The 18,368-nt window shown below is 40.9% G+C and overlaps 1 protein-coding gene across 4 annotated transcripts in view; it reads right to left on the reverse strand.

The window, feature by feature from the left end:
- Sulf1 (Extracellular sulfatase Sulf1) overlaps positions 1-18,368 on the reverse strand; it is a 233,720-nt gene that overhangs the window by 12,970 nt on the left and 202,382 nt on the right. For all 4 annotated transcript variants that reach the window (XM_076210898.1, XM_076210900.1, XM_076210899.1 and 1 more), the window contains exons 16-19: positions 17,344-17,836; positions 16,897-17,230; positions 346-545; positions 114-245 (exon numbers count right to left, since the gene is read on the reverse strand). In XM_076210898.1, the coding sequence (XP_076067013.1) occupies positions 114-245; positions 346-545; positions 16,897-17,230; positions 17,344-17,836 (1,159 nt within the window). The remainder of the gene's footprint in view (positions 1-113; positions 246-345; positions 546-16,896; positions 17,231-17,343; positions 17,837-18,368) is intronic.

Below are 18,368 nucleotides of genomic sequence, written 5' to 3' on the forward strand. Positions count from 1 at the left end.
TGTAAAATCTAAATTATAGTTAAAAAAGCTAAATAAATGGAAATTCAGCTATATCAAAACCTTAACATAGGTATATCAGATTTTTCTTCTAATAACAGATAAAAATAACTCACCAATATTCATGTCATAATATGTAACAAGGCCTGTGATAAACTCACAGTATAAGAAATTATGAGTACTGTTAATAGTCCGAAGGCACCAATAGGTATTATTTGCAGCATTCATACAAAAACAGAATGGCCCATCTGAAATATCACAATAGCAATAAAATTTTAGGTACATTTACAGTAATACAAAATTCCTTAGTTATTTCATATCCATTCATATCAACGACCTTAAACTTGCCAGTCCACAATGGTGGTGTTCTCCAGTGTTCATTATCATGAGTGTAGCAATTTAGCATTGGTATCAAGCATTGTCCAAGATTATTCTGTGTCTTCTTCCTAAACTTCTTTTCCTTCCTCTGCCTCCTTGCTTCACGTAACTGTTGTCTCTCTAAACGTTTTTTCTCTCTTTCTGCCAATCTAGCAAGCCGAACTGCTTGCCTGCAAAGAAATTCTTTGTTAAGCTGGATTTTATTTTCTTTAATATTGATAGTCATATTTCATAATTGAAACGGGTCAAGAAATAGAACACACTATATATACACAACAAAATCAAAACAAATATAAATTAAGTTCAAGATGAAATATCAATACATATACACATATACAAAGAAACCTCAGTTCACAAATTTAATTTGCTCCAAAAGGGCACATTGTGAACAAACTATTTGTAAAATTAAACATATTTTCCAATAAAAAATAAATGCCTACCTATCTATATACTAAGGGCTTTTTCCCCTTTATAAGGGAGGTAGCCAAAGTCAAAAGGCAAGGACCCTCTCCCACCCATCACCCTTTCTTCCCTCTTCTCTTAGCTCCTCATGGATGATGACCATCCCTGTATCCTGCCCACTGCCCTGGGTCAGAGGCAATGCAGCAAGACACAGCACATCCACAGCAGGACAGCTTCATTTAATTGGTGGCCCCCCTCTCCCTCCTCTCATGCAAAAAATGAGAACAGAAAGAAATCCTTTTGGGAAGAAATGGGGGAAATATACTACTGGATATGACCATTGAATACACAATGACTCAATGGGTAAAGGAAAATACCAGATATAGAAACAATGAAGAACCATTAAGATTAGATACAATATTTATGTTATAGCCTGAAATTGTGGATAAAATGGAATACAAGACACAAATTAGGAAGAGTGACCACATACTGAGTTCAAACTAAAAGATCAAATCTATTTAAGAAGAAATGAGAAACAAAGAAAAGGAAGACTAATGTAAAACAAAACGGATTTTGAGAAACTCAAAAAATTCTTTCAAAATGTAAATTGGAAAAACTTCTTAAATGAAGAAACAAAAATGGAAGAGGAATGGAATATATTAAAAGAAACTTATAATGAGGGAATAGACAAATACGTACCAAAGCAGAAGCAAGAAAGGGTGATAAACAGGTGATAAACAGATTAACAAAATTGTCGGGGAGACTTACAACTTGCTAAGATCAATAAAAGTGGCATTTACATACTTGGACGAAGACATGATAAAAAAATGATTGGTTACATTGATAAGGCCTAGACTAGAGTATGCAGCGACATTGTGGTCCCCCAGTACCAACAAGAATATAAAGAAAATAGAAAGAATCCAAAGAGCAGCTACAAAAATGGGACCTGCACTAGCAAACCTATCATACGAGGAGAGATTGGCTAAACTGGAGTTACCGACACTGGAGCAAAGAAGAGAGAGGTGACCTACTGACCATCTACAGAATCATGAAAGGCACAGAGATACTTGATAGAGAAGAATTACTAAACTGGGACAAGAGGAACACAAGAGGACATGGAAAGAAAATAAAAAAACATAGCTATAGAAGAGAACTGAAGAAAAACAGTTTTCCACATAGAGTTTTGGACAATTGGAACAAACTGGATAATGAAATAGTATGCGCAAAAACCATTCATGAGTTTAAAAGCAAACTAGACACTGCAAGATACAATGGCGGGACACCACAAGCATAGCTCCCCTTCCTGCAAAATACAACTAGGTAAATAGTGCTGGTACAACAAAAAATGTAGTGAGGGTGAAGATAGAAGAGACAAAGCTTGGAAAAGATGGTAAAAAGAAAAAATACAAGTGGCAAATATATATCAAACTAAGAAATATGTAAAAATATGCAGGGAAGAAAAGAGAAACTATGCAAAAGACATAATAGAAAAATGCAAGGACCTAAACTATTCTACAGGTATGTGACTGGTAAACTAAAAGATAGACAAGAAATACTAAAACTGTCTCAAGGGAATAATGAATATATAGATGTAGAAATGGCTGAAACTATGAGCAAAATTTTAAATCTGTATGCATGTTATTGTGGCAAAGTGGCATGCAGTTTATACTTTAGGGTCTATATGGGGCACCCCTACGGACCAGAGCCACACATAATTTTGTCTGTGATAGAGGAAAACTCTGTTCATAGAGAAATGATGACACTTTTATACTATGACTGTCCCTCCGTTATGCTGTCCCTCAACCCCTTGTTACTGTCCTGTACAATTTCTCTGAATATTCATTTCCTTTTTTGCCTTCCTTCCCTGTGGTGGGGGAAAGAATATTGCCACCAAGTATTCCCACTTGGATCGTAAGAGGCGAGAAGAAAGGGACGGGGAATGGGACTAGGCATCCTTCTCCCTGTAGCCCCACAGGGGACATTCCTAAAAGAAAAAGCAAAGGCATAAGAGGGTATGGGAGTTTTCCGGCCAGCACCCTAAGGTTTGGGTCTTTTAATGTACGTGGATGTGGTACAGATGAGAGTAAAAGGGAAGAGATAGGTAGTATGTTTGTGAAAAGAAAAATGGATGTGTTGGCTTTGAGTGAAACTAAGCTGAAAGGGAAGGGCGAGTGTAAGTTTGGGAGTGTAAGTGGGAGGTTATCAGGAGTGAAGAGAGGGCGAGGGAGGGAAGGGGTGGCTATACTAGTAAGTGAAGATATAGGTAAACGTGTAGTGGAGTGGAAGGAGGTTTCCTCAAGGATAATGTGAATGAAGGTGAAACTGGGAAAGGAGATGTGGGTTTTTGTAAGTGCATATGGGCCTGGCAATGAGAAGAGCATAGAAGAGAGGCCTTTTGGATGGATTTAAATGAGTGCATAGAGGATTTAGGGAGAAATATCAATGTAATAGTACTGGGAGACCTTAATGCTAGGGTAGGAAATGATCCAATTGATGGAGTAGTTGGGAAATGTGGAGTTCAAGGAAAGAATTGTAGTGGAGAGTTGATGGTGGAAATGTATCTAGAAAGAGAGCTGCTGATATCAAATACAGTGTTTTGGAAGAAAGTCGAGCATAAGTACACATGGGAGAGGGTGGTGGAGAGAAGGGTGGTAGATAGAGCGTTAATGGACTATGTAGTGGTAAATAGGATTATGATAGGAAGAGTTAAGGATGTACATGTGCTAAGGGGAGAGGGTGGGGGAATATCAGATCATTTTTTGGTGGAAGGTAAGTTGAGAGTGGAGGATAGATGGAGAAAGAGGAGAGGGACAAAGGGTAGGGAGGTGCTTAGAGTCAACTCTTTAACCTCTTCACTCCGGGGCACATCACAAGTCTGGACGCATTAGCTGCCCGATGTGCGATGTTGCGTCATAATAATCGCATTATAAAAAATAAAGTCAGTGCTCAATTGTTCGTTCTCTTTCACCCGTGAATTTTGATAACCATAGAAGATATGATGAAGCCAGTTTAGAGAGAATGGAGGTTACATATGTACGACTACAATAAATATAATCAAGATGCCGACGTTGGCATCATTGCATAACCACTTGCTCCTCACGCCGCCTACGTAGGCGTCACCGTATGGAAGTGGTTAAATGAAGAGGAAAAAGAGAGGGAGTACAGGAGGAGGCTGAGGGAGGAGTGGGAGGGAGTGAAGGATACAGTACAGCTAGGTGTGGAGGAGGAATGGGGATGGTTCAAGGAGGGAGTCACAAAGTGTGCAAAGATGGTGTGTGGAACAAGAAGGACAGGAGGAAATGGAAGAAAGGGTAGTGAATGGTGGGATGAGGAAACAAAGAAGGTTGTAGAAGAGAAGAAGCGAGCTTTCACAGATTGGTTACAAAATAGGACAAGGGAGTCATATGAGAGGTACAAAGAAAAGAGAAGTAAAGCAAAAGGTAAAAGAGGCAAAGAGGAGAGCAGATGTGAAATGGGGTAGGAGTATGACAGAAAATTTTGAAAGTAATAAAAAGATGTTTTGGAAAGAAATTAAGAGAGGAAGAGGAGGCGAATCAAGTAGAGAAGAAAAGGTAAAAGGTGCAGATGGAGAGATGATAATGGAAGAGAAGGCAGTAAGGGGAAGATGGGCAGAATATTTTAGGGAGTTGCTAAATGTGAAGGAGGATAGGGAGGGAAAGATAGCTGCAGTGGGAAATGCTAAGAAAATTACCGTGATGAGTGAGGAAAATGGAGGAGAAATAGGGAAGGATGAAGTGAAGGCAGTTGTTAAGATGATGAAAGCAGGTAAGGCACCTGGTCTGGATGGATGCCATGCAGAATGTCTAAAAAAAGGAGGTTCTGTGATGGTGGACTGGCTGGTGAGGTTATTTAATGTTTGCTGGAGAGAGGGTAGAGTGCCAGAGTACTGGAGGAGTGCCTGTATAGTTCCACTTTACAAGGGAAAAGGGGACAAGTGTGAATGTAGTAGTTTCAGAGGGATTAGCTTGTTAACCCCTTCCATACGGTGCCGCACACGTAGGCGTCATGGACTTAGATCTCGGTGGCAGCAGCCAATGCCAGCCGTACGACGTGTCGTAATAATACTCGCATCATAAAATATAGTCACCGCTTATATCGATCGTTCTCTCTTCACCCGTGAATTTTGATAACCATAGAAAATGCGATTACAAAAGAATTAGAAAGAATGTCATTATGGAGGGGCGACTACAATAAATATAATCAAGACGCCGATATGGCAGCCTCGCGAATACACTCGCTCCCCATGACGCCTACGTGTGCGGCACCGTATGGAAGGGGTTAAGTGTAGTTGGGAAAGCTTATGGGAGGATCTTTGTTGTTGTTGTTGTCGTTCCCTGGACTGTCTGTCCGAGCAGTCCCGTCTCCCCAAGGAAGGCCACAGCCGAATCTGGGTTTTCACACAAATCCTTTATAGAGTGTATGTTGTGTTGTTTGCGTGCGTGATTGTGTATAATGCAGTCTTCCATTATGTGTTGTATGGTATGGGGTGAAGTGTTACATCCTGGGCAGCTGTTCACAACATGGTCGTCCAGCCTCTTCTGGTAGCTTAGAAGTGCTGGGTGGTGACCGCATCGCAGTCTGGCCAAGTGGACTCTGTCCTTTCGTGGGAGAGAGGATTCAGAAGGGTGGATATCAGAGGGTCTGTCATGCAGCAGTGTGTTGTCTTTCAATGTGTTAATGGAGCGGTGAGTGATATGATTATGAATGTGTTTCCGGAGGCTGGTATTTGGTGGTTGAGGAGGAAGAGAAGAGAGTATCTGTGCATAATAAAGGTCTTTGGGTGTAGTTTTAATGTTTCTTGGTGTGTGTGGGTGTTCTGCTATGTAGTGTAGCGGGTGTGATGTGTTTGTGGTGGCTGCAGCAAGTGTTTGTGTGCCTCTCATGTCGAGGTGGTCCTTGACTTTGAGAACTTTTGTTTCATGGTGTAAATGGTCTGTAGGTGTTGTATTTGTGCAGCCTGTAATTGTTTTTAGGGCTTTGTTTTGTATGATTTGAAGGGTGTTGTGGTGTGTCTCACTGAGATTAGGAGCCCATGCAGGACTCGCATAATTCGTCACTGAGCGTATGCATTGTTTGTATATTGTTATATTAGTTTCTTTGTTTTGTCCAAATGTTGTTCCAGTGATTGACTTAAGTGCGTTAAGTCTAGGTGTGCATTTGTTTTTTATGTTTGTGAGGTGTTGTTTGAAAGACATGGATGTATCGTATGTTACACCAAGAATTTTCGGTGTGTTTGTGTGTGGTATTAGAGTGTTGTTGATGTAGAGATGAGGTATGTATTTGTGTTCTTTTGTCCAGTTGGTGAGAAGTGTTGCTGTAGATTTGGTTGGAGCTATTTTGAGTCTGTTTGTGATGAACCATGTGTTGAGTGTGTCAAGGTAAGGCTGGATTATTTCTGCAGCTTTGTCTGTGTTACAATGTGTGCATGTGATTGTTATGTCATCTGCGTAGGAAGAGATTTGTATTTCTGAGGTGTCTGGTGTGGGTAAGTCATGCATGTATAGATTAAATAATGTGGGGGATAGAACTGAGCCCTGTGGTACTCCGTTCTTAATGTTTCTGATGTGCGATGATTGGCCATTATATGACACATGAGCATTCCTGCCTGCCAGATAATTGGCCAGCCATCTTTTGGTGTTATTGTGCATGTCTGTGTTATATATTACATTTGTTAGGTTGTGGCGGGGGATAGCATCAAAAGCTTTACTAATGTCCAATGTTATAAGAAGTGTTCTGTGGTGGGGCCTTTCTGAATTGATGCCATCTAAAATTCTTTGTGTGAGGTTTGTCAGAAGAGTGTTTGTGGAGTGTAGTGGCCTAAAACCGTGTTGTGAGTCAGCAAGGGGAATATATGGTGTGACAAGTTTAAGTATTAGGCGTTCAATGACTTTAGAGGGGGTGCAGAGAAGTGTGATTGGGCGGTGCGATGTTGGGATTGTTGGGTCTTTGTTTGGTTTTGGAATGGCGATTATTTTACCATGCTTCCAGATGTCGGGTATAGAGTTGTGTGAGTAGCTGTAGTTTGCAATGTTTGTGAGTGCGTGTATACCTTGTGGTCCAATGTGTTTTAGGTGGATGTTGCTTATGTTATCAGGGCCACAGGCAGATGAGTGCTTGAGATTATGCATTATGAGTTTTGTCTGACTGTCTATGAAGGGTGTATAGTCTGAGTCTGTGGGGAAGTCTTTATTACGTCGAATGGTGCGTCGGTCGTCAGGGTGAGATGTAAGATGACTCGTCTGTGCAAAATGACGTATGAGTGCGTTTGCTTGTTGTCTGTTTGAGGGTAGATTATCTGTTGTTGTGATTATTGCTGCGTGAGAGCGTGTAGTGTTAGTGTTGGATAGTGTGATGCTGTTGAGTGTTTTGTACAATTTGCTGGTGTTTGTTTTGTGATCAAGTGTATTGATAAAGTTTTGCCAATTTTGTGTTTTTTGTTCATGTATTTTATTGGCAATCACAGTGTTTAGTGTTTGTATTTGGTCTGCTATGTTTTGAGGGATAGGTGTGGGGGTATCGTGTTTAAGTGTGTCACGTTGTCTGATGAGGCCTTGGATTTCTGGTGTGAAGTTGGGGTTGTGTGATTTTCTGTTGCCTCTAGGGATGTATCTCTTGTCTGCGTTTTGTATGATTGTATTAAAAGCATGCACAGCATTGTTTATGTTTGTGATTGGTGTACTGTTAAGTGTTTCAAAATGTTGTTCTGTCTCTTCAGTAAAAGCTTCCCAGTTAGCTCTCTTGTAATTGGTGTAAGTGTGTCTGTGGCCAGCTGGGGTGCATCTTGTTTTGGTGGTGATGATGATTGGAAGGTGGTCAGAGCCAAGGGCTCCGACCACTCTCCATGATGTTGTTGGGGTTAGGCAGGGGGAGCAAAAGGTGATATCAGGAGAGGAGGGAGTGTAGAGGGCTTGGTATGGGATATGTGTATGATTATGCGTGTTGTTCATGATAGTCAATGAGTCGAATTGAGTCTGTATACCAGGCAGACGACTTGGCGTTGAAGTCACCACCCATGATCAGGTTGGGGATTGAGGTTAGTTGGCTAAGTTGAGGTCTGAAGGTGTTTGGAACTGTGGGGGATGATTGGGGGGGAATGTACATGTTAACTATTGTCAGTGTTGAATTGTTGCCTGTGCGGATTCGAATAGATTGGGTTTCTGTTGTGTTATCTGTGGTAGGGAGGAGAATTTTGGTTGTGGCACTTGTTTCCACAAAACAGATGGAGTGGTGGATCAGGGTGATGAGTCCACCGCCATTGCCGTTGGTCCGGTCTTGTCTGATGGTGGTGTAATTATGAAATGATGGTGTTTTGTGTGAGTGTCTTAGTTTTGTTTCTTGTAAAATCGCAATGTGTATGTTGTGTTGTTTAAGAAAGTGTTCAAGTTCATGTTTTTTAGTGTTAATACCGTCAATGTTGTGTTGTAATATGTTGATGTTGTGTGTTTTGTATGTGTTGTATGTTGCCGTTTGGGGTTGAGGTTGGGGTGGTAGTGGGGAAGGTGTAGGATCTGGGTCAGAGGGGGGGAAAGGAGAGATCGGGGACAAAGGAAGGGGAGTACTAATCGGGGGTAAGGGCAAAGGGAAATTGGGAGTGGGTAAGGGTGTTGGCTGTGGTTGGGGAGGTGGGAGTGGGGTTACTGGAGGGCAGGTAAAACATGTCCAAGTGTTTGTGTATTGGTTTATGTCAGCAAGTGTTGTACAAGTGAGGTGGGCCCAGTTTTTGCACATATTGCACTGAACTGAGCCCTTTGTCTGTCTGCTCGAAGTAATGGGTTTAGAGCATGTTGGGCATGTGTATTTTGTGGTGGGCCCAGGATTGCTCTCTACATCTCCGGCTAAAAGTAGACGAAGAGGGGTGATCGCCGGAAAATCACCCCTCAGTGCAGAAAAAACGTAACATTGTATGTTGGAAAAAAGGATTGTGGTACTCCCCCAGGTAGGCGTAGCTCCTCCTTGGGGATCGGTGCCATCTGCGTAGAGCTGATGGCCAGGGGTGGTTGCTGCTGATTGGCCCCCAACTCTTGGGGTTGGGGGGTGGTCCCATGACGTAGACGTTGCAGCTCCAGGACCATGGGAGGATCTTGATTGAGAGGATTAGGAGAGGAACAGAGGGAGTAATTGGTGAGGAACAGTGTGGATTTAGGACAGGTAGAGGTTGTGTAGATCAGGTCTTTGTGGTAAGACAGATATGTGAGAAAGCTATAGGAAAGGGGAAGGATGTTTTTTGGGCCTTTATGGACCTGGAAAAGGCTTACAACAGGGTAGACAGAAAGGTACTGTGGGAGGTTTTGCGGATATACGGGATAGGAGGAAAGCTTCTAGGAGCTGTCAAGAGTTTTTATGAGAGTAGTAGAGCTTGTGTCAGGATTAGAAATGGAGAGAGTGAGTGGTTTGAGGTAAAGGTGGGACTTCGTCAAGGATGCGTTATGTTGCCCTGGCTGTTCAACTTATACATGGATGGGGTAGTGCGAGAGGTAAATGCAAGGGTAGTGGGTCAGGGATTGGAGATGGTTAAAGAAAATGGAGAAATGTGGGAGGTGAGCCAGCTGTTGTTTGCTGACGACACTGTGCTTGTGGCAGGATCAGAGGAGGCGATTGAGGAAGTTGGTGACAGAGTTTGGGAGAGTGTGTGATAGAAGAAAGCTGAAGATAAATGTGGGTAAAAGTAAGGTGATGAGATGTACAAGGGGTGAAAGTGGCAGTAGTCTGGAAGTGAGCATTAAGGGAGAGCGACTGGAGAAAGTGGATAATTTTAGATACTTGGGTGCAAATGTGGCAGGAAAAGGTGGAGTGAGGGTGGAGGTAGAATGTAGATTGAGAGAAGTGAGTAAGTGCCTTGGTGGATTAAAAAGTGTAATGAGGAATAGACATTTGGGAATGGATACTAAGAGGAGACTATATGAAGGAGTAATTGTGCCAACAGCACTGTATGGGGCAGAAACATGGATCATAAGAGAGGAAGAGAGAAGGAGTTTGAATGTGTTTGAGATGAGGTGTCTGAGAATTATGATGGGGGTTACTAGGCTAGATAGTGTGAGAAATGAGGAGGTGAGGAGGAGAACAGGGGTGGAAAGGGGGTTGGGAGATAGGGTTGATGAAAGAGTATTAGGATGGTTTGGACACATGGAAAGAATGAGTGAAGAAAGACTAGTAAAAGAGGTATGGAAGGCAGATGTGGAGGGAGTGAACATGAAGGGACATCCTAGGATGAGGTGGATGGATGGGGTGAAGGGGGCTTTGGGGAAGAGGGGAATGTCTGTTGAGGAAGGACAGGAGAGGACAGAAGACAGGGGTGAATGGAGAATGGTTGTATATGGATGATGTTGTGATGAACGAGGTTTAATGGGGGGTGGGGGTGAGGTAGTACGTGTGAGCAAATTTTGACGCAGCCCAAAGGGATTTCTCCCCATCTTCTCCTTTATGCATGGGGGGACGGAGAGGGTGGGGTCACCGATTTAATCAAGTGGCCTTTCTGCGGATGTGCTGTGTCTTGCAACACTGCTTCTGACCCACAGCAGTGGACAAGGTGCAGGGATGACCCATCATCCAGGAGGTGCTAAGATGAGAGGGAGGGTGGAGGGGTGTGGAGTGTATTCAGGGATGGAATGGTTGGGAATGATTTTATGCCTTTTCCTTTTTGGCTACCTCCCTTGTACGGGGAAAAAAAGCCTTGGTATATGTATGTACAATTGAAAGTACACAAAATTGGGAGGAAGGCCAAAAAGATCCCCCCCCCCCAATGAAGGAAATATCTGACATAGAAAGAAATAAGGGACCAAATAATAAACCTTGGCATTAGAAAATCACACAGTCTGGATGGAATCGCAAATTGGATATTAAAAGAATGTATAGATGAACTAACAGACAAAACATATAAGATAATTGATTACTCACACAAAGAAGGAAAGGTACCACAATATTGGAAAAAAGCATATGTTGTACCAAAATATATGGTACATTGGGGGACAAGGAAAATCCAACTAACTATGGACCAGTCTCCCTTACAAGCACAATAGCAAAAATATGTGAAAAAGTTACCAAAAGTGGATGGATTAAACACCTGGAAATAAATAATATACTGAATCCAAAACAATTTGGCTTTAGACACGGAAGATCATATGCCACTAACTTGTTTTGCTTTTACTCGAGACTATTAGAAATAATGGAAGAAAAGGATGGATGGGTGGATTGTGCTTTCCTGGATCTACAAAAAGCATTTGATAAAGTGCCACACAAAAAGCTACTAAGAAAAATTGAAACAATAGGTGGTATACAAGGAAAGTTATTGGAATGGATGTAAGATTTCTTGAACGGAACAAAAATGAGGGTGGTACTTAGAGACAAAAACTCAACCTAGGAAGAAATGATAAATGGAGTCCCACAAGGTTCTGTATGTATTGGCTCTGATAATGTTTGCCACATATATATGTGATAAGGATGAAGGTGTGGAATGTTATATGAATTTTTTGCAGATGCAAAAATACTAAAAAAGTAAGTACAAAGGAAGACTGTGAATCACTACAGAAAGACTTAAATAAAGTCTGGGAATGGAGTCAAAAGTGGGAAGTGAACTTCAACATCAAGAAATGTAGTAAACGGAGTTTGGAAAAAGTAAAAATAGAATATCATGGCAATATAAAATTGGTACAAAGGAAGTTAAAAAAGTTAGCTCAGAAAGGGACCTAGGAGTAATTATCATCAAAGACATGTCACCAGACAAACATGTCAACAAAATAGTCAGAGAAACCTTCAATTTAATAAAATCAATGAAAGTGGCCTCTGACTACTTGGATGAGGAAATGGTAAAGAAAATATTAGTTACACTGATAAAACCAAGATTGGAGTACACTATGACACTATGGACACCCAGTACAAAAAAGAATATAAAGAAATTAGAAAGAATTCAAAGAGCAATGACAAAGATGGCACCAACACTCTCCAAAATGACAAACGAACAAAGACTGTCTAAACTGGAACTACCAACCCTGGAACAAAGAAGAGAAAGAGATCTACTGACCATTTACAGAATTATGAAAGATGATTTATTCAAGTGGGATAAGAGAAAAACAAGTAGACATGAAAAGAAGCTCAAAAAGGATAGTAATAGAAAAGATCTGAAAAAGAATAGTTTCCCACACAGAGTGGTGGATATCTGGAACAAATTGGATGAGGCAACAGTGTGTGCAAAAACTATATATCAATTTAAGAACAAACCTGATGCTGAAAGATACAAAGATAGGTCACTATGAGCATAGCTCTCTTCCCATATAGTACAACTACCGTATTTTCCGGTGTATAGTGCGCGACTTTTTTCCGTTGGAAGGGCCTAAAAATGGGGGGTGCGCGTTATCCGGTGGTGCGCATTATCTATGGCCTACGATAAAAACTCTGCGGCTGTGTGTGTAATTTTTTCACAACAACGTGACGATGCTGACCGTCACAAAGTCGGGACGGCACACTTCTCCGTGACGTTCCGTGAGAACAAGAAGAACAGTCATGGTGACATGAAAGAATATGCCAGCATGGGCTATATAAATATTTGGTATAGGTAGGTATATATCGAATCTTATTTTTCATGTTTAAATAGGCCTAAACACCATGAAACATTATCAATATTCATGATATTTGCCCATGTTCACAGCATCCTAGTTTGAATGTTTATGTTGGCTTTGTTGCTTCACTTTAGGTATGGTACAAATTCCGTTGCGGCTGTTCATAAACTCGTGTCAAACACCTGACTACAACACCCTCTTTCGGGAGTTATATTAACTAAACCTCACCTCGATGAGAGACTGTCCTATTTCACCACTGTCATTGTAGGTTCAAAGCTAAAATGAAACAGTCTGTAGTTTGTTTCAGTATTAAATAAAAAATGGTAAAGATGAATTATTTCCTCAAGATATAACATGAAAATTTTCTGTAAAAACCCCGAAATTTTTCTGTATATTTTACTTCCAATAAACTTTTTTTAGATCATATTTCCTACAAACTATTTAAGCTACAAAGTAATAAGGGACCAACGCACAACATGAGTCATATACCGGTACATGTAGTTCCGACTATTTCTTAGTTGTGTGCTGATTGATACCTAAACTGACACTTAATTTAGTGATAAATCAACAGATTTCCCAGAGGTGGCTATAGCCAATGAAAAATACTTCTCCATGTAACCTCGTTCACATGATACTAAGTAATTGATCACCGTTATTTCATTGGTTTATTTTTACTAACATTAATTATCGTAATCTATGCAAATATTTGGGATCCGTAAAACAGCACTGGTACCAACATCATGAACGTTGGCCGTTTTAGCTCACCCGGAATATGCGAAATCAGGGCCGAGATTGACAGTTCTATTGCCAATCTAGCTTACACTAAACACCCTCTTGCGAGAGTTTGTTAAACTAAACGTCACTTCAGTAAAGACACTTATGAACCGAAACATAGTTGCTGCATGGCGATAAAAACTTGTACACGGTGATAAAAACTTGAACACGGTGATAAAAACTTATAAGATGAATTATTCCCTCAGGATAGTAAACTAAAAAATTTCTGTAAAAATCCAAAAATTTTCATGTATATTTTGTATTCAATAAACTTTTCATGGCTCAAATTTCCCACAAAACAATGGAACAACGCAAGCATGAGTCGCATACATGCAGTTCACGAGCTTTAGCCATCAGTGACTTTTCCTGGCATGCACGTTATACGTCGGTGCGCGCTATCTGTGTACTGAGATAACGAAGTGCATGTGTGCGCATTATAACCCGATGCGCATTTTAAGCCGGAAAACACGGTAGGTAAATACAACTAGGTAAAGGTAAATACATACATACATATACTAAGGCTTTTTCCCCCTTACATGGGGGGTAGCCAAAAAGAAAAAGGTATAGAAATCACTCCCACCCATTTCATTTCCCATATATTCCACTCCCCTCCACCCTCCCTCCTATCTTGGCACCTCCTGGATCACGGGTCATCCCTGCATCCTGTCCACTGCCCCGGGTCAGAAACAGTGTCCCAAGACACAGCACATCCACAGCAAGGCCACTTCATAAGTTCGGCGACCCCCCCCTCTCCGTCCCCTCATGCAGGAAAGGAGAAGACGGGGAGAAATCCCTTCGGGCTGCGTCAAATTTTTTCTCATACATACTTCCTCACCCCCCATCCCCAACCCACTCCCCCTCATGCATCACAGCCTCATCTATACACAACCCTTCTCCATTCACCCGTCTTCTGTCCTCTCCCGTCCTTCCTCAACAGACATTCCTCTCTTTTGTAAAGCCCCTTTCACCCCATCCATCCATCTCATCCTAGAATGTCCCCTCATATTCACTCCTTCCACCTCCGCCTTCCACACTTCTTTTACTAATCTTTCTTCACTCATTCTTTCCATGTGTCCAAACCATCCTAATACTCTTTCATCAACCCTATCTCCCAGCTCCTTTTCCACCCCTGTTCTTCTCCTCACCTCCTCATTTCTCACTCTACCTAGCCTAGTAACCCCTATCATACTTCTCAGACATTTCATCTCAAACACATTCAAACTCCTCTCTTCCTCTCTCATGTTCCATGTTTTCTGTCCCGTACATTGCTGTTGGCACAATCACTCCTTCATATAACCTCCTCTTAGCATCCATTCCCAGATGTCTATTTCTCATTACACTTTTTAATCCACCAAGGCATTTACTCGCTTCTCTCAATCTACATTCTACCTCCACCCCCACTCCTCCCTTTCCTGTCACATTCACACCCAAGTATCTAAAACTATCCACTTCCTCCAGTTTCTCACCCTTAATGCTCACTTCCAGCCTACTGTCACTCTCTCCCCTTGTACATCTCATCACCTTACTTTTGCCCACATTTATCTTCAGCTTCCTTCTTTCACACATCTTCTCAAACTCTGTCACTAACTTCCTCAATCCCTCCTCTGATCCTGCTACAAGCGCAGTGTCATCGGTAAATACTAAAAAAAAGTAGGTACAGAGGAAGATTGTGAATCACTACAGAAAGACCTGGATAAAGTCTGGGAATGGAGTCAAAAGTGGGAAGTGAACTTCAACATCAATAAATGTAGTATAATGGAATTTGGAAAAAGTAAAAATAGAATATCACAGCAATATAAAATTGGTACAAAAGAAGTAAAAAAAAAAATTCTCAGAAAGGGACCTAAGAGTAATTATCAGCAAAGACATGTCATCAGACAAACATATCAACAAAATAGTCAGAGAAACCTTTAATTTAATAAGATCAATTAAAGTGGCCTCTGACTACTTGGATGAGGAAATGGTAAAGAAAAAACCAGTCACACTGTTAAGACCAAAAGTGGAGTATGCTGCAACACTATGGACACCCAGTACAAAAAGAATATAAAGAAATTAGAAAGAATCTAAAGAGCAATGACAAAGATGGCACCAACACTCTCTAAATTGACACATGAACAAAGATTGTCTAAATTGGATCTACCAACCCTGAAACAAAGAAGAGAAAGAGAAGATCTATCGGTCATTTACAGAATTATGAATGGCAGATATGGAGGGAGTGAACATGAAGGGACATCCTAGGATGAGGTGGATGGATGGGGTGAAGGGGGCTTTGGGGAAGAGGGGAATGTCTGTTGAGGAAGGACGGGAGAGGACAGAAGACAGGGGTGAATGGAGAATGGTTGTATATGGATGATGTTGTGATGCATGAGGTGGAATGGGGGGTGAGGTAGTATGTGTGAGCAATTTTTAACGCATCCCAAAGGGATTTCTCCCCGTCTTCTCCTTTATGCATGGGGGGACGGAGAGGGGGGTCGCCGATTTAATGAAGCGGCCTTGCTGCGGATGTGCTGTGTCTTGCGACACTGCTTCTGACCCAGGGCAGTGGACAAGGTGCAGGGATGACCCGTCATCCAGGAGGTGCTAAGATGAGAGGGAGGGTGGAGGGGTGTGGAGTGTTTTCAGGGATGGAATGGGTGGGAATGATTTTATGCCTTTTCCTTTTTGGCTACCTCCCTTGTAAGGGGGAAAAAGCTTTGGTATATGTATGTATGATGAATGGGATGGAAGTCCTCGACAGAAATTATTTATTTACGTGGGATAAGAGAAAAATAAGAGGACATGAAAAGAAATTCAAAAAAGAGTTATAGAAGAGAGCTGAAAAAGAATAGTTTCTCAGACAGAGTTGTAGATATCTGGAACAAATTGAATGAGGCAACAGTGTGTGCAAAAACTATACAACCTTCTTTGCTTCATCATCCCACCACTCACTACCCTTCCTTCTATTTCCTCCCTTCCTCCTTGTTCCACACACCATCTTTGCACACCTGTGTCTCACCTCCTTGAAACATCCCCATTCCTCCTTCACTCCTAGTTCTACTATCTTTCACTCCCACTCTTCTCCCAGCTTCTTGTACTATTTCTACTTTCTTTCTCATTTAAGCAGTTTACTCTAAGCACCTCCCTACCTTGTTCTTTTCCTTTTTCTCCATCTACCCTCCACTCTCAACTGACCTTTCACCAAAAAATTACTGATATTTCCCCACTCTCCCCCTTAATGTAATCCAAATTATCCCATTCTGAATGACTTTGCAGAACAAATTCTGTAAGTCTGAATAAAAAGAGGAAGTCTGTCTCAAATGGAGAGAGTGGTTTGAGGTGAATGAGGGATAGTTAACCCCTTCCATATGATGATGCCTACGTAGGCATCATGAGGTGTGAGTGGGTATATGAGGATGCCTGCATCGGCATCTTGATTATAATTATATTGCAGCTGTAGCTTAATGACCCCCATATTCTGTGAACTGACTTCAACATATTTTCTGTAGTTATTAATATTCAGAGTGAAAGAGACTGAATAATACAGCTGTAACTTTATATTTTATAACACAAGTATTGTGATACATTATCAAGTCAACATACATCTGCCAGTTGATACTGCCCGCGAGAATTTGACTCATTTTGATGAGGTTAATTGTCAATAGGTTACTAAATGCATTACAGTTTCTACAATGAATCTCATCTTGTACAAATTAATGTATGTCTTTCAGTCCTCAGTATGCATATAAAAGTAAGTTCAAAACTGCTTTCATGCAATATATAAGAAAACACTTACCTTCTATTGCACCAACATATACGACCATTTGCAGTCTCATTCTCAAATGGATCTTGTCTGTTTTCAGAGTCGGTGAAACTGATGTGAAACTGAGAAGGTGTATGCAAAACATCATGTGTGTGATCTACATGATGAACTGGGATTGTAGAATATTTCTTCCCAGGTTTCAAACCTAAATCATGGGTCAAACGTGATTCCAAAATACTTGGTCGCCCATTCCTATTTTCTGTTTTCTGTCTTGGGTGGGAAAGATCACTCCAACTTTGACCAATGGCTTTCTCTTGCTTAAAATGTTTTTGACCACTCCCATAATTATTTTTCTTACCAAGATTACCTATAAAGAAACAAAGTTTACAATAACACAACATCAGCAAAATGCATTATCAACAAAATCTCACTGTGAAAGTATATCAGATTAAAAAACAAGTGAACGCTTCAGTGACATACTACTCCTTTCATTATCATCTCTTCTGGAATCAGTTTCTTGTGTAGCACCAAATCCACTTATTCCATCATCTTCAACATTATAATCATAATCTTTAAAATATATTTCTCCATCACTCTCAGTAACTGTTATTTGGCTTCCAAGTTCTTCATCTATTGTGATCTCCGATGAATTATTAATATCATCTCCATATTCCACAGAATAATCAGGGAATTCCTTTTCACCATAAATTTCATCAAAAAAGTCTATGTCTTTGGCATCAGTTGGTACTTCAGTAACACCAAGTTTATCTTCATGATCCTCAAAATCTGGGATTCTTTTTGAATCTCCACTACCAAACTCAAATATATCATCAATGGTGAAGAGAGAATCACCAGATGCATTGGATTCCATTCCATCCTCATCACTGTCATAATTGTTGAAGATGTAATCATTACTGTCTTCATTTTCTTCATTGTCATGGGGTCGCTTTTCTCTCAAGTGCTGACGAATGTTCTTTAGGAGAGAAATTAATGTAAATGAAAGAGGAGAAAGATAATCATGCTATTGCAATACATATTCTTTCTAGACACAACTAAATAAGTTTTGAAACTATCCTTCAGAACCCTGTACTGGAGTATTGACTCCATGGTGACATGCAATCCATATATTTTGGACAGTTTTTGGAGTGCCCCTACAGACCAGAATTACACATTATTCATCTACATTGGGTATAATACCTACTCATGAAGGAATAATAAGATGCTCTGTACTATTACTCTCTCCTTTATGCTGTCCCCTTGAACCTATCTTTACCACTTTTTCTGGACATTTTTGTATTTTCATTCTATTATTCACTTACTTCCAGACATTTTCCCAAGGCATGTCTTGGGGGAATGAAAAGGATCCTGAGAAATAGGTATCTGGGGATGGATGCAGAGAGAAGACTGTGTGACGGGATGGTTGTGCCTGTGATACTGTTTGGGACAGAGACATTGAATTTAAAGGAGGTAGGAAGGAGAAATTTAAATGTATATGAGGAGTATAG

The sequence above is a fragment of the Oratosquilla oratoria genome, chromosome 28, assembly GCF_046742065.1.
Source record: "Oratosquilla oratoria isolate Oo_2021 chromosome 28, ASM4674206v1, whole genome shotgun sequence".
NCBI lineage: Eukaryota > Metazoa > Arthropoda > Malacostraca > Stomatopoda > Squillidae > Oratosquilla > Oratosquilla oratoria.